This window comes from Microcaecilia unicolor, chromosome 5 (assembly GCF_901765095.1).
Source record: "Microcaecilia unicolor chromosome 5, aMicUni1.1, whole genome shotgun sequence".
NCBI lineage: Eukaryota > Metazoa > Chordata > Amphibia > Gymnophiona > Siphonopidae > Microcaecilia > Microcaecilia unicolor.
In genome coordinates this window covers 294,161,616-294,186,427 of record NC_044035.1, presented here as the reverse complement: position 1 = coordinate 294,186,427, position 24,812 = coordinate 294,161,616, and the positions used below count along the sequence as shown (strand labels likewise).

General features: G+C 43.9%; 1 protein-coding gene across 5 annotated transcripts in view; it reads right to left on the bottom strand.

The window, feature by feature from the left end:
* The window catches only part of MAP3K7CL (MAP3K7 C-terminal like), a 42,152-nt gene extending 20,823 nt beyond the window's left edge, over window positions 1-21,329 (bottom strand). Inside the window, exons 1-3 of one of the 5 annotated variants that reach the window (XM_030205131.1) lie at window positions 20,846-21,329; window positions 14,103-14,211; window positions 2,062-2,120 (exon numbers count right to left, since the gene is read on the bottom strand). In XM_030205131.1, coding sequence (XP_030060991.1) covers window positions 2,062-2,120; window positions 14,103-14,172 — 129 coding nt within the window. In that variant the 5' untranslated portion in view covers window positions 14,173-14,211; window positions 20,846-21,329. Of the gene's footprint in view, window positions 1-2,061; window positions 2,121-14,102; window positions 14,212-14,363; window positions 14,383-14,771; window positions 14,799-20,845 lie in introns of those variants that run through there. The other 4 variants (XM_030205132.1, XM_030205134.1, XM_030205133.1 and 1 more) reach the window with 4 other exon arrangements.
* Between the last annotated feature and the right edge of the window lie 3,483 nt (window positions 21,330-24,812).

Genomic DNA, 24,812 nt, shown 5'->3' with positions numbered 1-24,812 from the left:
ACAATAGACAAACGTTTGCAAAATAGGTTTTGAGAAGAAATACATCCAAATGCTGTTTTATCACACCTTTTAGACATTTTTCTCTTTTGAAAATGAGCCCCATAGGGCCTCTTTTACTAAACCATGCTAGTGATTCCCATGCAGCAAATGCAATGCAGCCCATTCACAATGAATAGCGCAGTTTAATAAGAGGCCCTTAAAGCGGTACAATTAGGTGTATTTATTGAGACACTTGAGGAACTGGGTGCTAGGCTTAGAATGAGATCTATTTGTGTCCTGGCACCTGAATTTTTTTCTACAGGCTAGATCTGATCTGTTACTCTCCTCGATATGCAAGAGTATATTCTTACAGCTGCTGAGAGTCCTCTGGAAGGAGCTGATGGTTTATTGGAAGCAAACTCCAAATACTAGTGATCTGTTACCATTAAGGGGGAATGCAGACTTTAAGCCTGATTTGGAGAATGGTGTATTTCACCACTGGCAAGAATTTGGTATTATATTGATTGAAAATCTATTTAACAAAGAGGAGCAACTTTATTCTTTTGCAGAGTTACAACAAAGGTTGACATTGGGCAGGGGAGATTATTTTGCCTATATGCAATTATGTCATTATTGTGCAGGGTTGGATCAACAAGCATTATATACTGGCATGGGTAGGAAACTGAGGGACTTTTTGAGGGGAGACGCACTGGGGATGGTGACAGTTTCTTGGTTGCAAAAATCTCTAGAGACCCTTATGTCACCACAGGATTATGGTCCTTTCAAGGAGGCTTTGGAGCAAAGACTTGGGCTATCAGCTGGAGGGAGTAGACTTTCACTAGTTAATCACAGATATCCCACGGATGGTATTTGGTGCTGAGTTGCAGGAATGCCAATATCGTATTTTGCATAGAGCATATTTTTCACAACTTTCAAGACTATAAGGCAGGCTATTGCTACGCCTCTTTGTTTGAAGAGTAATCAGGTGGAGAAGAGTAATCAGGTGGAAAATACCTTACTCCATGATTTTTCAAGGTTTACATAAGTACATAAGTAATGCCACACTGGGAAAAGACCAAGGGTCTCTCAAGCCCAGCATCCTGTCCACGACAGCGGCCAATCCAGGCCAAGGGCACCTGGCAAACTTCCCAAACGTACAAACATTCTATACATGTTATTCCCAGAATTGTGGATTTTTCCCAAGTCCATTTAGTAGTGGTTTATGGCCTTGTCCTTTAGGAAACCGTCTAACCCCTTTTTAAACTCTGCCAAGCTAACCGCCTTCACCATGTTCTTCGGCAACGAATTCCAGAGTTTAATTATGCGTTGGGTGAAGAAAACTTTTTTTTCCCCGATTTGTTTTAAATGTACTACACTGTAGTTTCATCACATGCCCCCTAGTCCTAGTATTTTTTGGAAAGCGTGAACAGACGCTTCACATCCACCTGTTCCACTCCACTCATTATTTTATATACCTCTATCATGTCTCCCCTCAGCCGTCTCTTCTCCAAGCTGAAAAGTCCTAGCCTCCTTAGTCTTTCTTCATAGGGAAGTGTGGTAGTATACAGGTTTTTTGGAGGGAGAGGGCAGCACAGCAGACCTGATTGGAGTGAATGGAGGTGCGGGGAGCAGAATATAGAATAAATAAGCAAGAGGTAGTCAGGGGCATGAGGGAGACAACCTTTGAATGCAAACGTTAAGGTTTTAAATTGAATGCTTGTTGAGAGAGGGAGCCAGTGTTCTTGCCAGAGAAGGGGGATGATGTGATCAAAAGGTTTCAAATTGTGAAGGAGATGAAGTGCAGTGGATTGAACAAGCTGCAGCCTCTTAAGGGACTGCAGTGGAAGACCAAGGAAGAGTGAGTTGCAATAGTCAAAGGTGAGTAATGACTAGTGCTATAAGAAGAGAGCGAATGGCAGGGGGGGGGGGGGGGGGGGATAACAGCACTTTGACAGCACACACATAATGGAGGGCAAAGCTCTCAATTTATTATTTTCTAGACTAAAACATGTAACATTCTTAATCAGATTAAAATAATTTTATACCACAATTAAATATCAATTGTAAAATAAAGATATTTACCTCAAGCTGCTTTTCTAATTCTGGAAGTTCCAGCTGAAAGTTATTCTCAGGATTACCCTCTGAAAGGCAATAAATGACATTCAAATTCCCTTGCTCATGAACCGGTTCAAATTGAGGATAAGGAGTCATACAGCACATTTCAAATTTTATAACACACTGTGATAAATGTGGAGGGAAATTTCCGATATGCCGTCCAAATGGCAAAAAAAAAAAGTTTAAAAAACCATGTCCATATTCGAAAATACACTACAAAAATATTTATTATGAAGATGCACTACAAATGTCATAAACGTTTAGAGATAAATGTCACTGCCAATCGGAAATATACTACACAAAATATGCAATGGCGGTACTGGCTCCTGCATCGAGAAAATGTCCACGACAACAGCAGCACGTTCCCTCCACGTGCAAAATATGCATATATACCTCTACACGTGGAGAAACGTTCCTCAGTGTGTCAGTTATGTCTCTGTGCAGAGCTCCTGGTCCTCCTGTGCCTGAGAGATTAACAAATGCCACCACAGCCTACCACCCTATAATGTCTCCGTGAGGGCATAGAGATCCATAAGGAGCAGCTTGGAAAGGTCAGTGTGAAGCATTGCCCCCCAGGATCATATCAGCACTCATGTGCAAGCACCGTGCATAGGCAGGGTCACATACAGTGAGTCCCTTTTGTTTTTACAATACATGTTATTGAATTTTCATAAGAAAGAACAACAAAACACTGCTGAACTCAGAATGTCCAGAATATCCAATGACAAGTAAATATGAGGCCCCCTCCACCAACCCTTCAATGCTGAAATGAGGGGCTGCATATATCTGCATCCCCTTTCAACATGCTGTCCCAAACCTACAGACTGATGGCAGCAGCTCACTAAAGCAAACTATTGAAAGCTGATTTGATAAGATCGATCTCTAACAACAGAAATAACTAACCCTCTAACTAAACTTGCAATAACAACAACTCTGTCCATATTCACATGTTATACGATCAGGATGTCATGTTATGCTCTTATTAGTAATTTTATATCTATACTTTGTTCTATGTAATCAGAACGCTTTGTCAGTTCTAGTTTTGCTATATTGTGAGCCACATTGAACTTGAATCCTATTTGAGATAATGTGGGATATAAATGTCATAAATAAATAATTAATTAAAGTATATTGAACTACCCAAAGGCACTCCTGGTTTACACCATTGCCCATCCCCACCTCACAGCAATAGTTCACAATTGCTTCACAGAAAGGCCACCATGCCATCCTCTGTCCCAATGGCCACCTCAGCTCACATAGCACCTGTGCTTGTGTACTATATACCCACCCCCTCAGTCCCGCCCCCCCAAAAAATCTGTCTGTAACCATCTGTCACAGGCTATGTGAGGAGCACTGTATAACATGTCATTAAAAAATTATGTATCTGACACCAAGAAGGCCCATCACCAACCAACTTGTGTTTTGTAGATGATTCGGCAGCCACAGGGACTTTGAAGCAGGAAGATATGGTGAGAAGATATGGCGGGAAGATCCAGACCTTATCAGGCGCATGAGGGAGCACCTCAGGCCCATAATATGTACCACTGATATTGCACCCTATAACAGCTCTGTCCTGGATTAAAGTTTGAGTATGTAGCTACCCTCATTACAGTGAACCAGTGTTCCCTCTAAGGAGTGACCTGCTGCATGCAAATTGTTTTTCAACTGGCCACGGAAAATAGCCAGATAGCTGAAAAGGAGTGAGGGGGTGTCCCCTTGAGCTATCTGGGTGGCAGATTTAATTTTAATTGTTTTTAACAATTTATTTCAAATAATAATTTCAATGCTAGTAAAAGGAAAAGAGGGATCTAGAGACAGCGAGGGTAAGGGAGATATACAGAAGGAAGGATCAGAGATAGAAAGAGTGAATGAGGGAAAAAGAATGAGGCAGAGACAGGCAGGAAGACCTGCGCCTCCTCTCCTCTGTGTCTCTCCCTCTGCTGTGTCACCTGCAACTGCCTCTCACAGATAAACAGTTTCTCACTTGTATTTTGTAGATGATTCGGCAGCCACAGGGACTTTGAAGCAGGAAGATATAATGGGAAGATCCAGACCTTATCAGGCGTGTGTGGAAAGTGTGGAGTGGAGGAGTAGCCTAGTGGTTAATGTAGTGGACTTTGATCCTGGGGAACTGGGTTTGATTCATACTCAGGGCCGTGCTGACCCGGTAAGCGAGGTAAGCATGGCAGGGGGGTGCTTCCCTCGGGGGGGGGGGGGGGGGGGGCGCCGCCGCACCATGCTCACCTCGCTCGCCCTCCCTTTTCTTTTTTTTTTCTTTTTAAATTTACCTCCGTGGCGGCGGTTCCAGCAGCACAGCGTCAGGGAAGGAGGCGGCGCTCCCGACGTCTAGCCTTCCCTTCGCTGTGTTCCGCCTTCTTCTGACGGATGACGTCAGAAGAAGGCGGAACACAGCAAAGGGAAGGCTAGACATCGGGAGCGCCGCCTCCTTCCCTGACGCTGCGCTGCCGGAACCGCCACGGAGGTAAATTTAAAAAGAAAAAAAAAAGAAAAGGGATGTTGGGGGGGGGGGGGGGAGAGAAGAGGGTGGGCAGCCGCAGTTGAACAATGGGAGCGGGAGGGCAGGGGAGAAACGACTACTACTACTTAGCATGGATGCGAAGGGGGGGGGAGAAGACGGCGGGCCAGGCTGGGACATGGGAGAGAGAGGAGCATGGATGCGAGGGGGGGTCATGGAAGGGACAGAGGGGAATTCCTGGAAAAGGATGAATGGAGGGGGCAGGGGACAGAGGAGCATGGATGGGCATGGATTGAGATAGCAGGGCTCAGGGAGAGAGGGGAATTGCTGGAAAGGGATGAATGGAGGGGGCAGGGGACAGAGGAGCATGGATGAGCATGGATTGAGATGGCAGGGCTCAGGGAGAGAGGGGAATTGCTGGAAAGGGATGAATGGAGGGGGCAGGGGACAGAGGAGCATGGATGGGCATGGATTGAGATGGCAGGGCTCAGGGAGAGAGGGGAATTGCTGGAAAGGGATGAATGGAGGGGGCAGGGGACAGAGGAGCATGGATGGGCATGGATTGAGATGGCAGGGCTCAGGGAGAGAGGGGAATTGCTGGAAAGGGATGAATGGAGGGGGCAGGTGACAGAGGAGCATGGATGGGCATGGATTGGGAGGGCAGGGCTCAGGGAGAGAGGGGAATTGCTGGATAGGGATGAATGGAGGGGACAGATGGGCATGGATGGATATGGATTGCAGGGCAGGGCTCAGGGAGAGAGGGGAATTGCTGGATAGGGATGAATGGAGGGGGCAGGTGACAGAGGAGCATGGATGGGCATGGATTGGGAGGGCAGGGCTCAGGGAGAGAGGAGAAATTGCTGGACATAGAGGGGAAGGAAGAGAGATGAAGGAGATGAAATGAGGGAAAAGGAAGAGAGGAGAAAAACTGCACATGGATGAAGAAAATAGGCAGAAGCTGAGGACCAGAAATGAAGAAGAAAGGAGGAAAGGAAAGGAAGCCCTGGAAACGGAGTTAAGAGGACAGATAGCAGCAGAATCAGATACTGGGCCAGCATGATCAGAAAAAGAAAGTCACCAGACAACAAAGGTAGAAAAAAATCATTTTATTTTCATTTTAGTGTTTGGAATATGTCCACTTTGAGAATTTACATCTGCTATCTTATTTTGCAATGTATAGCAATTTCTTTCTAAGAATATTGCTGACAATTCCTGTCAGTGTGGCAAGTGGTGAGTGATCATTTTCACGGGGGGGGGGGGGGGGGCGCCGCTGCCGCCGCCAACTGATAGTCTGCAGGGGGGGGCGCCAACTGATAGGCTGCAGGGGGGCGCCAGAGACCCTAGGCACAGCCCTGTTCATACTGAAGCTCCTTGTGACTGTGGGCAAGTCACTTAACCCTACATTGCCCCAGGTACAAAATAAGAACCTGTATATATGTAAACCACTTTGAATGTAGTTGCAAAATACCACAGAAAGGCAGTATATCAAGTCCCATTTCCCTTGTTAATCTGTTTATTTTCCTACTGGAAGATTTCAGTATTCAAGAATAGTTCAAGTTGGGTCTATAATAACATTGGAAATAAACATAGAAACATAGAATATAACGCAAATAAAGACCCTCAGGTCCATCAAGTCTGCCTAATTTCCTTTCCTGTTAAGAACATAAGAACATAAGTGTTGCCATACTGGGACAGACCGAAGGTCCATTAAGCCCAGCATCCTTTTTCCAACAGTGGCCAATCCAGGTTACAAGCACCTGGCAAAATCCCAAAACAGTACAATACATTTTATGCTGCTTATCCTAGAAATAAGCAGTGGATTTTCCCCAAGTCCATCTTAATAATGGTTTATGGACTTTTTTTTAGGAAGCTATCCAAACCTTTTTAAAACCCTGCTAAGCTAGCTGTTTTTACCAAATTCTCTGGCAAAGAAGTCCAGAGTTTAATTACACTTAGCCATCTATCCCCCCTTCAATCCGTTCAGAACTCTGCTGCACGTCTTATCTTCCGCCTGGACCGATGTGCTCATATCACCCCTCTCCTCAAGTCACTTCACTGGCTTCCGATCAGGTACTGCATACAGTTCAAGCTTCTCCTACTAACCTACAAATGCACTCAATCTGCAGCCCCTCATTACCTCTCTACCCTTATCTCCCCTTACGCTCCTACCCGAAACCTCCGCTCACAGGACAAATCCCTCCTCTCTGTACCCTTCTCCACCACCGCCAATTCCAGGCTCCGCCCTTTCTGCCTCGCCTCTCCCTATGCTTGGAATAAACTTCCTGAGCCCATACGCCAAGCCCCCTCCCTGCCCATCTTCAAATCCTTGCTCAAAGCCCACCTCTTCAATGTCACCTTCGGCACCTAACCATTATACCTCTATTCAGGAAATCTAGACTGCCCCAATTTGACTGCACATCTTGTCCATTAGATTGTAAGCTCCTTTGAGCAGGGACTGTCCTTCTTTGTTAAACTGTACAGTGCTGCGTAACCCTAGTAGCTCTTTAGAAGTGTAGTAGTAGTAGTATGTTGAGTGAAGAAATATTTTCTCCAATTTGTTTTAAATTTACTACTTTATAGCTTCAATGTATGCCCCCTAGTCCTAGTATTTTTGGAAAGAGTAAACAAGCGATTCACGTCTACCCGTTCTGCTCCACTCATTATTTTATAGACCTCTATAATATCTCCCCTCAGCCGTCTTTTCTTCAAGCTGAAGAGCCCTAGCTACTTTAGCCTTTCCTTATAGGGAAGTCATCACATCTCCTTTATCGCCCTTCTCTGTACCTTTTATAATTTTATAATTCCACTATATCTTTTTTGAGATGCGGTGACCAGAATTGCACACAGTATTCGAGGTGCAGTTGCACCATGTAGTGATATAAAGGGTATATGACATCCTCATTTTTGTTTTCCATTCCTTTCCTAATAATAGTGGAGGAGTGGTCTAGTGGTTAGGATGGTGGACTTTGGTCCTGAGGAACTGAGTTCAATTCCTGGCACAGGTAGCTCCTTGTGACTCTGGGCAAGTCACTTAACCCTCCATTGCCCCATGTAAGCTGCATTGAGCCTGCCATGAGTGGGAAAGCGTGGGGTACAAATGTAAAAAAAAAACCTAACATTCTATTTGCTTTCTTAGCCGCCACGCACACTGAGCAGAGAGTTTGACACCTAGATCCTTTTCCTGGTCGGTGTGCATCATATAAGTATAGTTTGGGTTCCTCTTTCCCACATGCATCACTTTGCACTTGCTCACATTAAACGTCATCTGCCATTTGGATGCCCAGTCTCCCATTCTCATAAGATTGTCTTGTAATTTTTCACAATCCTCTTGCAATTTAACAACTTTGAATAACTACACAGCCCACTTGTCATAAATAAGTAAATAAATAGATAGAAACGCTCAATGTTGAGCACCTGATTCTCATAACATGATGTCTGGTTTAGTGGCCCTCTACCAGGAGAAAAAAATCTCTGCACAAATATAACACTTGCTAAAGTGTCCCTATAACCAGCCCCTTTAAATGACACACTGATTACAATTTATAACAAATTACTACTCTTCCTATGAAAAGTTATTCTGTTATTATACTGTCTCTTTGTACATCTGTATGCTGCACAAGCTGGCATGTTTGAAAATATAAGTGAGATTACATATAAATGCTACCAGCAACAAAGAACGACAATATGGTTGCAGCAGCTCATAGGTTTGTTTGCATTGTTTTGAGTGTACAGGAATGACAACTGCATGAAGAAGGGGAAACAGATACTGATCTAATTAGCTTCAGCGTTTTGACATTACCCCATCTCCTATTTTTATCCAACCTCCTTGGGTTCCATTGAGTGGGCCCACAACCCCTATATACACTAGAATGTGTTGCAGCCAAACCCAAACCAATGAGATGGCATGGAAAGGAAGGGGGATGGGGAAGGGATTTGGACAGCACCCTTTGTGACCCCAAAAAAGTGGCCAGAATGTCACACAAACCTACCTAGCACATTGCAGCAGCTATAGCAGGGTAAATAAAATTTGAACCAGAAAGACACACAGTGGGAATCAAACCCACATCCTCTTCCTACGCCACACATACCTGAAAAGGGAGTAAGCAAGGAGGACAGTACACTGAGGGCTGTGCGAGCACAAATTGCCAACCAAATGGATGGCCTCTCAGGGGCCAGACCCACATCTAATATAATAAAACGCACCCTCAACGTTCTGAGGACAACGTTCTGAAGCCACCTGACGTCACTCCCAGGCTGAAGGGTTCGTGGATTCGTGGTGTGAAGCCTTCAAGCCAGCCAGCCGTCTCTGCCCCGCCCTCGCGTCAAACGTCATGACGTCGAGGGCGGAAAAAAAAAAAAAAATCCGGTAGCGAAGTGTCAGGGAAGGAGGCGGCGCTCCCGACGTCTAGCCTTCCCTTCGCTGTGTTCCACCTTCTTCTGACGTCAAGGATGACGTCAAAAGAAGGCGGAACACAGCGAAGGGAAAGCTAGATGTCGGGAGCACCGCCTCCTTCCCTGACGTTTCGCTGCCGGAACCGCCACGGAGGTAAATTTAAAGAAGAAAAAAAACAAAAAGGGATGTTGGGGGGAGAGAAGAGGGTGGCCAGTAAAGTAGAACAATGGGAGCGGGAGGGCAGGGGAGAAACGACAGCATGGATGCGAAGGGGGGGGGGGAGAAAAGGGCGGGCCAGGCTGGGACATGGGAGAGAGAGGAGCATGGATGCGAGGGGGGGTCATGGAAGGGAGAGAGGGGACTTGCTGGAAAAGGATGAATGGAGGCAGCAGGGGACAGAGGAGCATGGATGGGCATGGATTGGGAGGGCAGGGCTCAGGGAGAGAGGGGAATTGCTGGAAAGGGATGAATGGAGGGGGCAGGGGACAGAGGAGCATGGATGGGCATGGATTGGGAGGGCAGGACTCAAGGAGAGAGGGGAATTGCTGGATAGGGATGAATGGAGGGGACAGATGGGCATGGATGGATATGGATTGCAGGGCAGGCCTCAGGGAGAGAGGGGAATTGCTGGATAGGGATGAATGGAGGGGACAGATGGGCATGGATGGATATGGATTGCAGGGCAGGCCTCAGGGAGAGAGGGGAATTGCTGGATAGGGATGAATGGAGGGGGCAGGGGACAGATGAGCATGGATTTGGAGGGCAGGGCTCAGGGAGAGAGGGGAATTGCTGGATAGGGATGAATGGAGGGGACAGATGGGCATGGATGGATATGGATTGCAGGGCAGGCCTCAGGGAGAGAGGGGAATTGCTGGATAGGGATGAATGGAGGGGGCAGGGGACAGATGAGCATGGATGGGCATGGATTGGGAGGGCAGGGCTCAGGGAGAGAGGGGAATTGCTGGATAGGGATGAATGGAGGGGACAGATAGGCATGGATGGATATGGATTGCAGGGCAGGCCTCAGGGAGAGAGGGGAATTGCTGGATAGGGATGAATGGAGGGGACAGGTGACAGAGGAGCATGGATGGGCATGGATTGGGAGGGCAGGGCTCAGGGAGAGAGGGGAATTGCTGGAAAAGGATGAATGGAGGGGGCAGGGGACAGATGGGCATGGATTGGGAGGGCAGGGCTCACACTCTCTCTCTCTCATATACAATGTCTTTCTGACTCTCACTCTCACACACTCTGTCTCACACTGTATCACATTCACTCTCTATGTGCCACACAGTCACTCACACACTCGCTTGGTCTCATACACTCACTCTCACAGAGAATCTGTGTCTCACACACACTCTCTCTCTCGCCCACACACATACACTATCTCTCACACTGTGTCTCACATACACACTTGCACACACTCTCATTCTCACAAACACACTCACACCCAGACTCACTCTCTCTCACACACTCACACTTTCACTCTGACTCTCAAACAGTCACTCTCACATACACTCTCCCAAACATACACACTCCGAGGAAAACCTTGCTAGCGCCCGTTTCATTTGTGTCAGAAACGGGCCTTTTTTACTAGTTGATTATATATAGCATTGTGAGGTTCAAAGTTAGCTATGCTGCCCTATGAAACATCCCTCAAGGCCCAAGCTGTGGGCCCTTCAAACCTCTAAATGACAGTGACATACAAACCCCTCCTTAGGGAAACCACCACCTATTCATACCCTCCACTCCCACCACCCCCTGCTCAAACCAAGAGAATGTCCATGAGTCATGGAATGATGTGCAGTCACTAGCATCTGTAAGGGCCCCAAGCCAGCTTGTCTGATTACATCACAGATGATACCCCCAAACCTAGGTTTCCCACCTTGCAGTATGTAAAATGCCTCTCAGGGGGTTCACAACAGAGATGACAAGAAGATGGGAGGACCACAGTCCCCAGTCATCTCCCAGCCAACTGTAAACCACATGGGCATGGGGACAGACACACCCACATCCCTGACAAGAGCTGTAACCATGATCCAAGCCAGGCAACAGTGCAATGGCATACTACTTGTCCTGGTTACCAATGGCCCTCCAGCAGGGCTAAGACCAATCTTGCATGCCAGTTGGAAGATAACCCTCTCAGAGGACAAACAGCTATCATATCCTTATCTCCGGGGTTCCCTGCTATGTCATCTCATTGGTGACACAGATCAGAGATGTCCCCCGGGTAACAACCAACAGCCCCCAGCTGTCCCTGTCCCTACCTACCAAGAGCCAGCTGCACCACTATGCAAGCCATGTAGAATGTGTTGATCTCAACTTTTTAAACACACAAGTTACTCTCAAGATGCTGCACAGCCTGCTGTGGACCAGCCTGCCCCAGAACAGCCTGCTGCAGAGAGAGCCTGGGAGGACGTTGTAGTGGACCTTGGACTCTGGGAGGTGCCCCTTATCCCATAACAGGGCCACACCCAGCAGGTGGATGTGCAGGAGGAGGAGGATCCATGGAGGGGCATGCACCCATTGGAGATGGAAGAAGGGGCAGAGGAAGAACCCTGCCCCTAGGCAGCAGGTGACTACAGCTAAGCCCCCCCCCCCCTCCAGAAATGGCTGCTATGCCTGTCACTATGGTAGGAATCTGCAGTTCAGATGCTTGCCCACAGTATCACACCTTCATTTGAATAACTTGGTTCAGGTTAGCAATGTGGCAAGGGTGGTGTGTCAAATTTAGCCAGATAGTGTTGCATGGTTGTGGTGAGAAGAATCCTTGCTTTATGTGCACCAATTGACCATGGTGGTAGAAGAGAGGAGGAAAAGCCCTATTCTCTTTAGCACTGATTAGCTATATTCTTCCTGGGAAAGAAAAAGAGAAGGATGATGCTTCTCCTTACTCCTCACCACTAAGCCCAGCGTACACAGCACTGCACAAACATGGAAGAAACACAGTCCCTGCTCAAAGAGCTTACAATCTAATAGGCAAAAATAATAAAGTAAGCAAATCAATTAATGTGTAGAGGAAAGAGGAGAGGAGGGTAGGTAGAAGCGAGAGGTACAAGTGGTTACAAGTCAAAAGCAATGTTGAAGAGGTGGGCTTTCAATCTAGATTTAAAGATGGTCAAGGATGGGGCAAGATGTAGGGGCTCAGGAAGTTTATTCCAGGCATAGGGTACAGCGAGACAGAAGGAGCAAAGTCTGGAGTTGGCAGTAGTGGAGAAGGGAACAGATAAGAAGTATTTATCCATGGATCGGAGCGCACAAGAAGGGGAGTAGGGATTATCCCAGCCTAGGATTCCATAAAGATTACTTTTCATGAGCCTTTCACTAGGGATAGCCTTACCATGCATACGCCAAAGTTTATCAAAGAAAGGTAGCTGGACTTTTAGGGCTTGGTTTAAAAAGAGAAGGCCTATGTGAGAAATCTGAAAAGGTACATATTTCATGAAAGCAACATACTGTAGGTACCCAATGTGCCTTTTTGGAACGGACTCCCAGACCCAGGTACAAAACTTTGGTTGTGAGCCCACTAGGAACAGAAAAAGTACCTGTATGTAATATGTACAGCTTTTTGGTTGTGCCATAGAAAGGTAGTATATTACAAATCTAATAAACAAAAGCCAGCCCCCAACAGTGCATGTACTCTATGTGTATTTTATAAAAGATATGCGGACATTGCACAACCCAGGAATGCCTACACACAGATTGTGTAAAAGTAGGCAACAAAGCTGCAGCTCTTCCACACCATAGTACATTGTAGATGAGGGCAACAAAAAAAAAATGGGCTTCATGTATGTTTCAGTACAGGCAGTAAGAGGTGCTGATCAGATTTGCAGAAAAACAATATGACTTCACGGAAATTGGCAGGTAAGAACAAATGTTACCTTCCTTATCTCTCTGCTAAACCTGATGTACCCAGACTTCACTGTTCCAGGCAGTACCTAGGCTTCACTGTCCCAGGCGGGAAGATGGCTTAAGCCCCTTGAGAAACGCCCTTCCATAAGCATCTTTCTTTGCTTGCATTTCCAATCTGTAGTGCTTCTCAAAGGGCACATATATAAAAGGAGAAGACAAACCTTCCCCTTGTTAGCAATTGTGAACCCAAAACAGCCTAAAAAATGAGTTTGAAATACTTTTTGACTGAGCTGCATAAAAAACAGTATTGTGATCAAAAAGGCATATAAACAGTATTCTGTTTAAAAAAGGACACTCACAGCTACTAAGCTTCTTGTTCAACACAAAGCAATATCCGCATCTAGTTTCTCCCCAGCTAACTTCTAAATGATCTGAACCATGCATGTCCTGATAGTCTCAGGGAACTGGTCACCCTTTGCATTCCGACTTCAGAATAAAGCCAGTAGAGGAGAAAGCAGACAATGCATTAATCTTCTGTCAGTGGGAGGCTGGAGGAGAGAATCATCCTGAGTAGTTCAGAGCAAGCACAGCTTACAGGTACCCAGAGTTGCAGACAGAGGCAGCTGGTATCATCCTTGTTACAATCCCTCATCCTTAGACTTTCAGCCCCCATTTCTATGATTACAGCTCCTATTTGCCAGGCAGATCTTAGTCCTGTGGTCATAGTATATAAAGTTGTCTCTCACAACAAAAGCTGTCATGCTTAGTGCCAAAGCCTCCATCCCTATCTAGTTCCCTGAACTCCAGCCTAAGCAACAGCAGTCAGATGAAATGAAGAAAAGAAAAAGCAGAGAGCAACTGATGGTGTGAACCATGGCCATTTTATTATAAGAGTTTGATCCCTTCCTTTTCATTTTAACTTCTATCCAAACTTTTTCAGGACAACAAATACCATTTTAGTTACCACATAATGCTATGAATAAAGCAGTAGAGACTAAATGTACCTGTTATACAATATGAAGGCTCCATCATCTTAGGGCCCAATATTTTAAAAAGCTCAGCTCCTAAATTTATACTTCTAGGTTAGGCTTCTAAATGCATAGCCTATTTTCAGCCAAACTTAGAAGCCTCAGCTTTCGAACAGTTATGCTTTTAAATTTAGGCCTGCTATTCGTTTGCCTAGATTTTTAAGCCTAATTTATGAGCCTAGTGCTGAAAATCAATGCTACTAACTCCTAACTCCCCACCCCCCCATCATGTTACACAATATAACATGCAGTGATACTATACCTGTGGAGTCATCTACTCTGAAGGCAATGCGAACAGGCTGAGCAGCAGGTAGCCTTGCTGTGCTGATCATGGGGACACTTGAACTTACTAACTTATTTCTGTCTTCCAGCTGCAATGATAAAGAACAGATTTAATGTTATATAGTTGTTTTTCTACAAATTACAATTCATAACTTGGATGATTGTGTACACTTTTCCCCACATGAATATCTCAGAAAGATGTAGCATTCATGTAAACATGCCCAACATGCAAGTGACTTACAGCTTCAGCATATCAGGGTACAACTTCATTTTATGCCCAAGCGATGTCAATGACCATCACTTTTTACTATCACTCTTCAAATGGCAGAATTTAACCAAAAAAGTATTTCATTCAAACAGCTGTAAGGCCATATTTAGCTGTGGAGGAAAATAGAAGAGGGAGCAGTCTCCATACCTCAAAGCACAGCCACAAACAGTGCAGATGACCAAAAGAACAGCATGCAGCCAGGAAAGTCTTTGAAAAGGTTCTTTATTACCAACAGCTCACATCCAAGTTGGTAAGGCAATGGCAAGGTCCTAGTAAGGTACTCTACCTAAAGGGAAATGTGACTTGATGTATTGCCTTTCTGTGGTTTTTGCAACTATATTCAAAGCAATTTACATAGTATATACAAGTACTTATTTGTACCTGGGGCAATGGAGGGTTAAGTGACTTGCTCAAAATCACAAGGAGCTGCAGTGGGAATTGAACCCAGCTCCCAGGATCAAAGTACACTGTACTAACTACTAGGCTGCTACTCCACTCCACTTCAAAGGTAGTCAAGGATGCATACTAAAATCAGAAAAAGAAATAGGTAGATTGTTTCAGGATTTTTTTGTAAAATTATATTTGAAAGATAATACTAACTCTTGACAGTATCTAACTTGGATTTACCATGTATAAGCAAGGCAGACAGAGTTACTCAACTGCCCTATCAATGAGGATGACGTAGCCTGGGTTATACAGCAAAACATGTTGGGGAAAGCGCCCAGCCCAGATGGATATTGAGCTGAATTTTATAAAATTTTGAAGGACAAGGTGATCACTCCTTTTACAGCTATGTTTAGAAAAATCATATCCACATGCTCACTACCTGAAATTCTATCTAAAGCTAATATTATAGTGCTCCCAAAGCCTTGGAAGGATCCTACCGTTCCAGAATCTTATAAACCCATTTCGTTACTGTGCTTTAAAACTAACTTAATGGCAAAGGTTTTAGCAATTACTGCCACATATCACAGCATAGCCCTAAGTGGGATTTGTTTGCCAACAATATGTGGTGCACAATATGCGCATGATTTTAGCAACACTTGAGGCAATCAGAGTGTGATGGATGCCTTCTCTGCTAGTCAGCTTTGATGTGGAGAAGGTATTCAATCAGGTGGATTGGGGCTTTCACCTTGGAGTTTTGGAGTGTTATGGTGCTAGCATTACTTTTGGGCTCATTTTCGAAAGAGAAGGATGCCCATTTTTCGACATAAATCGGAAGATGGACGTCCTTCTCACAGAAACTTCCAAATCGGTATAATCGAAAGCTGATTTTGGATGTCCCCAACTGCACTCCATCACAGGGATGGCCAAAGTTCAAGGGGGCGTACGAAGGCGGGACTCGGGCATGCCTTAACACTTGGACGTCCTTGACCCATAATCGGAAAAAACAAGGACATCCCTGACGAGCCCTTGGACGCTTTCACCTGGGCCTGTATTTCTTACAACTATGGCACAAAAAGGTGCCTGAAATTACCACATGACCACTGGAGAGAATTGGGGATGACCTCCCCTTACTCCCCCAGTGATCACTAACCCTCTCCCACCCTCAAAAAACCTGTAAAAATATTTTGTGCCAGCCTCTATGCCAGCCCCAGATGTCATACTCAGGTCCATGACAGCAGTATGCAGGTCCCTGGAGCAGTTTTAGTGGGTGAGTGCACTTCAGACAGGTGGACCCAGCACCATCCCCCCCCCACCTGTTACGTTTGTGTAGGAAACAGCGTGCCCTCCAAAACCCACCACAAACCCACCGTACCCACATCTAGGTGACCCCCTTCACCCTTAAGGGCTATGATAGTGGTGTACAGTTGGGGGTAGTGGGTTTTGGTGTGGGGGGGTTGGGGGTTCAGCACACAAGGTAAGGGAGCTATGTTCCTGAGAGCATTTTAAATCCACTGCAGTGCCCCCTAGGCTGCCCGGTTGGTGTCCTGGCATGTCAGGGGGACCAGTGCACTACAAATGCTGGCTTCTCCCACAACCAAATGGCTTGCATTTGGTTGTTTCTGAGATGGACGTCCTTGGTTTCAAAAATCGCCGAAAATCAGAAACATCCATGTCTAGGGACATCCAAATTTAGGGACAGCGAAATTTCAGGATTTGGACGTCCCCGACCGTATTATCGAAACGAAAGATGGACATCCATCCTGTTTCGAAAATACGGGTTTCCTCGCCCCTGGATTGGGACATTTTCCAAGGACGTCCAAATCGAAACTTGGACGTCGCTTTCGAAAATGCCCCTCCACATATACGAACCCAGTGGCATCTGTGTGGGTAAATGGGATTGGTACAGACCAGTTCTCTATTCAAAGAGGAACCAGGCAGGGCTACCCTCTGCCTCTGCTCTTATTTGTTTCAACTCTTGATCCTCTCATACGAGAAATCATGTTGAATACTGAAATTAAAGGGGTGAGATTAGGTCAACAAGAATTTAAAATCTCCACATTTGCTGACGATTTATGTGTACACTTGACCAACCCCCATTATTCATTACCTACATTATTGGAGAGTATCGCAGAATATGGAGACTATTCTACTACTACTTAACATTTCTAAAGCGCTACTAGGGTTACGCAGCGCTGTACAGTTTAACAAAGAAGGATAGTCCCTGCTCAAAGGAGCTTGCAATCTAAAGGACGAAATGTCAAGTTGGGGCAGTCTAGATATCCTGAATGGAGGTATAATGGTTATGTGCCGAAGGCGACATTGAAGTGGTGGGCTTTGAGTAAGGATTTGAAGATGGGCAGGGAGGGGGCTTGGCGTATGGGCTCAGGGAGTTTATTCCAAGCATAGGGTGAGGCGAGGCAGAAAGGGCGGAGCCTGGAGTTGGCGGTGGTGGAGAAGGGTACTGAGAGGAGGGATCTGACCTGTGAGCGGAGGTTTCAGGTAGGAACGTAAGGGCAGATGAGGGAAGAGAGGTAATGAGGGGCTGCAGATCGAGTGCATTTGTAGGTAAGTAGGAGAAGCTTGAACTGTATGCGGTACCTGATTGGAAGCCAGTGAAGTGACTTGAGGAGAGGGGTGATATGGGCATATCGGTCCTGACGGAAGATAAGACGTGCAGCAGAGTTCTGAATGGATTGAAGCGGGGATAGATGGCTAAGTGGGAGGCCAGGTTTAAACTAAAAACACACATAAATCAGAGGCTGTGGTGGCTGATAATTCTGTTTGTTGGGGCATGGGAGGAGGATAGTGTCAGATTAGAGACCTGCAGGGGAACGGGGATTGTGGGAATCCTGCAAGAATCCCCTCCAGGTTGTGGGATTCCCGTGGGGAGAAGCAGTTCCTGTGGGAATGGAAGCAGTGCCTGTGGGGTTCCCCTGGGGATGGAAGCAGTTCCTGCGGGGTTCCCCTGGAAGTGTAAGCTGCACCTGCTCCAGCCTCTCACCTACCAAGTACCAATGTGCATTACTTTGAATTTGTCCACATTAAATTTCATCTGCCATTTGGATGCCCAGTCTTCCAGTTTCCTAAGGTCTTCCTGAGATTTTTCACAATCCGCATGTATTTTGAGAACTTTTAATAGTTTTGTGTCATCTTCAAATTTAATCACCTCACTCATCATTCTGATTTCCAGATCATTTATAAATATATTAAATAGCATTGATCCCAGTACAGATCCCTGTGGCACTCCACTGTTCACTCTCCTCCATTGAGAAAAATGGCCATTTAACCCTATCCTCTGTTTTGTCCTAATTCACAGAAGAATATTGCCTCATATCCCATGACTTTTTAATTTTCCCAGGAATCTCTCATGAGGAACTTTGTCAAACGCTTACTGAAAATCTAGATACACTAAATCAAAAGGCTCACCTTTGTCCACATGTTTATTCATGCCTTCAAAGAAATGAAGCAAATTGGTGAGAAAAGACTTCCCTTGGCTGAACCCATGCTGACTCTGTCCCATTAAACCATATGTGTCTATATGTTCTGTAGTTTTATTCTTTATAATAGTTTACACTATTTTGCCCAGCACTGAAGTCAGGCATACTGGTCTGTAATTTCCCGGATAACCCCTGGAATCCTTTTTACAAATCGGCATTACATTGGCCACTCTCCAATTTTCAGGTACTATGGACGATTTTAATGACAGGCTACAGATCACTAACAGCAGATCAGCAATTTCATGTTTGAGTTCTTTCAGTACTCTGGGGTATATGCCATCCAGTCCAGGTGATTTATCACCTTTTAACTTGTCAATTTGTCTCAGTGCATCTATCAGTTTCACCAATATTTCTTTCAGTTCCTCTGCATCTTCACCCTTGCATACTTATACCTCATTAATTTGACAAAATTACCAAACTTAAGAAATAGAGGGCTATATAAGTCTGAAAGAAGATAATGAAGACATAAAATTAGATACAGTACAATGAAGATAATTTTACAACAGGGTACCTAGACAGGGAAGACATATAGGCGCACATGTGCCTTCATATAACAGCCGACTGGAAAGCTGCCACATAAAGCTGCACTTGCTCTGAGGTAGAAATGACTTTGTGTGTGTGTGTACCAATAAGAATTGGAACTTATGGCTCCTTTTTGTCACGTGCCCATTTTAATTGGTTGAGAGCTTGGCTACACCCTTTCTGGATCGCATTTAAAAACATGGTACTAAAATGTTGCTAGCCATCAGCTACTGGAATACAAAAAAAAGGTATGAGGATTTTGTGATTTTTTTTTTTTTTACTGGATTTTCTAATGATATCTGTTTTCCTTTTTAGAATTTTTTCTGACGCCTCTAAGGCAGCCTTTTGCTGAAACACTGGCTAAGGTCAAGCAGTGAGAAACATCTCCAGAATGAGATACATCTGTACTCAAGGGCTGTTCTATGGAAAAAAAAAATTTTAAGTTTCCCTTTTTTCATTTGAAGGTTATTGTCATGATAATTTTTTTTTTAATAGAAGCAAGGAGTAACTGGACACTGGGCTAGATGGACCATTGGTCTGACCCAGTATGGTTACTCTTATGTTCTTAAAAAATTAAAATGCTTTGTAGAGGTTTTTGACCAATGATTGAGAGTACACTGCCATAAACGACTTTAGCTTACCTCTTTTGAATTAATTTGGTGCATGTTTAGTTTTTTGCACTTCTAATATTTTCCACAATTCTCTTCTGTTGCTTTGAATTATATGAAATGCATGCGAAAGCACCAATCCCACCCCAGGAATGCCTACACATATATTGCATAAAATTGGTAACAAAGTTGTATATAGCTTTTTACTATTTTGATTTGCTGTTCAATAGAAAAATTGCTTAATCTTAACATTAAAAAGTAGGTGCTATGCTTTCTTAGCACCTACATTTATGTGTATACAGCAGAATAATTTTATAAGCACCAATTTAAGCATGTAAACTATTGTTCTACACAATCAAGTCACTTACAAAATGATCATAACTTACAGGAAAGACAGGCAAAGAGACAGTGATAGACACAGAATTAAAAGATAGCAAGACAAGAATGGACAGATGTGGCGAGCTGGGGAAAGAGGGAAAGACATATGAAAAAAAAGAAGCATAGCTGTTACTGAGCTTATCACACACAGAGACTACTATTAAGGGAGACAAACAGAGAAGAAAATGAATATTTATATGACACTATGAGGCTCATTTTCAAAGCACTTAGCCTCCCAAAGTTCCATAGAAACCTATGGAACTTAGCCTCCCAAAGTGCTTTGAAAATATGCCTCTATGAGTCAGCTTTACCAAAATGTTATGATTTAATCATACTATATAGTAAATATATCCTTGTTTCTTCATCTGTAGAAATATTTACATTCAAATACTGCAAAGATTAAAAAAAAAAAAAAAAGAAATCGGTGGAACATAAATAGTTGAACTGGGCTCGAGAGAGTCATATTATAAATTCTCTCCTTTTGAAGATCATATTAAGGGGATTTTAGCAGTGGAATTATTATTGAAAACATAAGTTATAGTTATTTTTCTAATAAAATGTAAGCCTTACCAAAAAGAAAAATTAAATATTGTATAGCTTAATTCTGCTACTAGGAATAATGTTTGGCACTATATTTTGCTATCCAGAAAGAAAAGTCTGTTTACATTCAATTATCTTATCAAATTTATGGTTACAATTATTTCTTTCTATCAAATGTCTGGAGGAAGTTCCCAAATTGTGTTCCTCACAAAGAAGGGTGATTAATAAATGTTGATGAAAGCAAAAGGTTCTTCTCACTGGGAGAAAAGAATAAGTTTTTAAAAAAGCCGTGCATAAAATAATATCTATTTTATAGCCATATGTAAAACAATACCCGAATGTATATATATAGACTATTTTAATAGACTCTGATTTTCGGTTTAGTGATGAGCCTGAATAAAATCCCCTAGATTATAGCTGTCTGTGACCACTCTCAGTTGTTTCTTCGCAAAATCACTGGAAATCTGATTACATGTTGGTACAGCTCTATGTGTTAAGTTTAGTTTAACACCTGTTACCTTACCTCACTCGGCTGATGTGCCTGTACTGTATAATCCAGGGCCAGTCGCAGCCTTAGCTTCTCTTTGCCTTCATGGAGTTAATATGCAATAAAAGAAAAGTCTGCACCTGCTGCATGGCTGTAGACTGACACTCTCTGAGAGACCAGGACAGCTGTCAGTGCAACATGCTGCTACCTGAACTTAACATTTCAAATCCTAAGAGACCTCTTTTTCTTACTTTTTCTGACAGTTCAGCTCTCCTAGCCTTTCCTTTTCAGCAATTACCAGTTATGATGGCGAAAAAGACTTTAATGAGCATCGAATCCTGGAGAATTACTTCATGAGCCTGGCAAACTTTAGATACAAACACTTGTTTCATAGGGTAGGAATGTTTTCAGTATGACTCAATCACTGTCTATGTTTGATCCGGCAAACTGGCAAAGATAGCATGACCCCAGTCAGCAAAAATGTTTGTGCCACCAATCAACAAGGGTGACATAGCCAGCTGGGATTGGGCACAAGTTGAATATAAAATGATTTCAATACTTATCAGAGCTAGTGCTTAGAATCAGGATCAGTATTTGAGGCTGGGTTTGGAATGCCTATTGCCAGCCAGGTAGCGAGCCCTGCAACATTAAGAGAGAGAATGGGATAATTTTAGTAATATGCAAAAATTCTGTTCCCTTCTTTAGAAGAAAGAAGTTCTAAAGTTACAGTAGTTAAAAATAATTGTCCAACATCACAGCTGTTCATCTAGAAAGGAATCAGAAGCATCCTTAGTCCAGGTTGCAAATACAAGTAAAATAAGACAGTGATGTGTAGCAATGATGTGGGTCTAAGTTACCAAATCATGAGATGAGTTACTCCATGTAAATTCCCTTTTCACTCTACATGCAAAAAAAGGAGGCAGTTCCAACCAAAAATGGAAAAGATGTCACTCATGGAGCAACTGATAACAGTATCACTGCCTATTGCTGAATGTATTCTGAAAGCAGAAACCTATATCCACATACAATACATACTATGCATAGAAGTCTATTTGTACCTGCAACTTCCAGCCTCCCTTGGATAAATGCCAGCATCTATTGGGTTCTCGTGAACAACTATTATAGCCCTACCCTGGAGTGTAACGGATACAGTGATGGGTCCCCCCTCAGTGAACAAATTTCTAAGGGGAAGTGTCCCTGAAGTGAGTGCACCCAATCCTTTTATCTGTAAGTCAGTGAACACACTAAAGTAAAACAGAATATTATAATGGTTTGTACATCCTGGTTGTGACCAGTTCTTTTGTATTGTGATCCACATCGAACTGCGAGTTTTTGCGGAATATAAAAATAAAAATGAATTGTTATGTTAAGCTATTTATTATGGGGTCCTTTTACTAAGCTGCGGTAAAAGGGGGTCTGCTGTAGCATCAGTACATGTTTTGATGCATGCTGGGGCCCCCTTTTACTGTAGCAGATAAAAGGCTGTCTTTTTTTTCTAAAAAAAAGACGTGAACCCTTGCCACGTAGCCATTTTTTTTTTGGGGGGGGGGGGGGAAGTACCACTTACCACCACCCATTTATATCCCACATCAGCCCGAAAGGGACTCAGGTTCAATATGGCTTACATGACAATTAGAAAAAAAAATAGTAAACATGTTCAGATACTTAATAGAATGTAAAAATACATCATACAATGCTTTAACAATAACTTGATATGAACAGATATAATTGGAAAGAAGTTAGTGCTTTGGGAATTAAATTGGGTATTCAAATTATAAATGGAAAAATTAGGCAAGGACTTGATTAACCATTTATATCCCACAGCAACCCAAAAGTGACTCAGATTCAATGTGGCTTACATGACAAATAGGAAAAAAAACAGTAAACATGTCTTTCCTTATCTGGATGCCTGGCTGATTTCCAGCCCCTCACAGCCTTGGACACTTCATGCTTTAATGACCACCATCACCACACTTCAAACACTAGTGTAATAACCCATGATTACTAAGACAGCAGTGATACATTTTTCCAGAGGCTCTGGGGGGGAGGGAGGTCCCTGCCAGTGGGCTGGAGAGTTGGGATGTTCCTGGGTAGGAGGAAGCCCAGCCCAAGGGAGTGGTGTTGAAATAAGTTGCAGCCATAATCCCTGTAGAAAGTGGCATCAGGGGTGGAGTTTGGGAAGTCATAAAAGAGTATGGAGAGAGGTACACAAGGTCTTTGGTTGCATGTACCCCCACCAGGATCCTTGGGAGTATTGGGGGATCCTAGCGTAAAAGAAATAAGTGCAGGCTAAATAAAGAAGTAGTTGCAACTGAGGAAGAGATAGAGCTTCAGGTGGATAGGGGAATGCAGCCTGGGACTAGGGCAGGGGAAGCCTGTCGAAGGCCAAAGTGTAGCCCTGCGAGGTGCACTACTGAAAGAAGGACAGCCTAAAGAGCCTGTGCCTGAAAGAGGTGGATTGGTGTATCAGGAGTAATAGAAACAGCCTTGGATTTATTGCTGGCTCACCAGGATGGATAAAGGACAGGAGTCTGTGTAAATATATACAGTATTGGAATACTTAAAGCGTGAAAGAAAAAGGGTTGATATTACCACCAATAGAGAGTTCTGAAGAGTTTACCTGCTGGTTGCTGAAGTTCCAGTAAAGTTATTTGCAGTCACAAACCTTCTGGAGTGCAGAATGATTTTTGGCGAGAGAGAGACTGTTTGTTCCCGGACTGAGAGTAAAGCAGCGCTATAGAGAGCCTCTTAAACTCCCAATTCCCCAGATTGCTATTCTGGACCATGAACCCACTCCCAAGCTCGACTGCAGATGAACTGGAACTGTGAGTGTGGTGTGTGTGGTCCCCTGACACATCTGTGGTAAACAGTAATCCTGAGCTTTGTGGCCCAGGTGGGACCTGAGCTGGTGGGGACCACGAGACCAGGGTTACACTAGGATTTCTCATCAATGTTAAAATCCACCTTAGTTCCCACAAACGTTCTATAATTCATCATAGCTTGTCTGGACATTTCACTAGCAAAGGTCTTTTTACTAAACTACAGACTACAAACTCTTCAAACCCAGCATCCACGGTGTCCCCCAGACTACAGCCTTGGGCAGCACCTTTCAGCAGTTACTGCGGCACATGGCAGCAATAGTACATGTAGTTCCCTTGGCCAGACTTTATATGTGTCAGATCTAATGGCATCTAAAGCTCAACTGGAACCAACATCTTCAAGAGCTCAGCAAATGGACTCCCCGTAACAGGTTTATTATGTCTTTCATTACAATGGTGACTTCAAATCTCATCAACATTCAAATCTCACTGTGGGATGGGATGCCTGTTCCAACCTGCTCTTCCCCAACTGATTTTAACAACTGCAAAATGGGGAGCTTATCTTTTACACTTCAAGACTCAATGTCCTTGGAACCAATACAAACAAAGCTCCATATAAACCTTTTAGAACTCAGGGCCCGATGCACAAAGCTTACCATACTGTCATCATTTGCTTTAGATTGGTTATAGCCATTATTTAGCAAGTAATACACAAAGGGGTTTTCCGTGGCTCTAATGTGTGCCATTAGCAGCCATCAAGAACCCCATACAAATGTATTACAATGAGCTCATTAGTATTCTAATGAACATTCTGGGCAATGCACAGCTCCAGAGCACCTAGATTTAATGAGCTAATTTTACTGTTGCTCTTTAGCTGTTGGAGAGGAGGGAAACACAACCAGGCAGCTGCAGACATTTCAGCTTACTATTGTCTCCTTCAGGGAAAACCTCTCACTACCCATCCTTTTGTATCCAGATTCATGAAAAGCCTTATGAACATGAGACCAGCTATATAGAATCCTCTGCCAGCATGGAACCTTGATATTTTAGCTATACTTATGGAACATTCTTTCAAGCCTTTGGGAACAGCCTCCTTAAAATATCTGGAAAACTATTTTTCTGGTTGCCATCGCTACTGCAAACGGATGCACCCAATTTTTTCATAATAGAATGCTTCTTCGTAT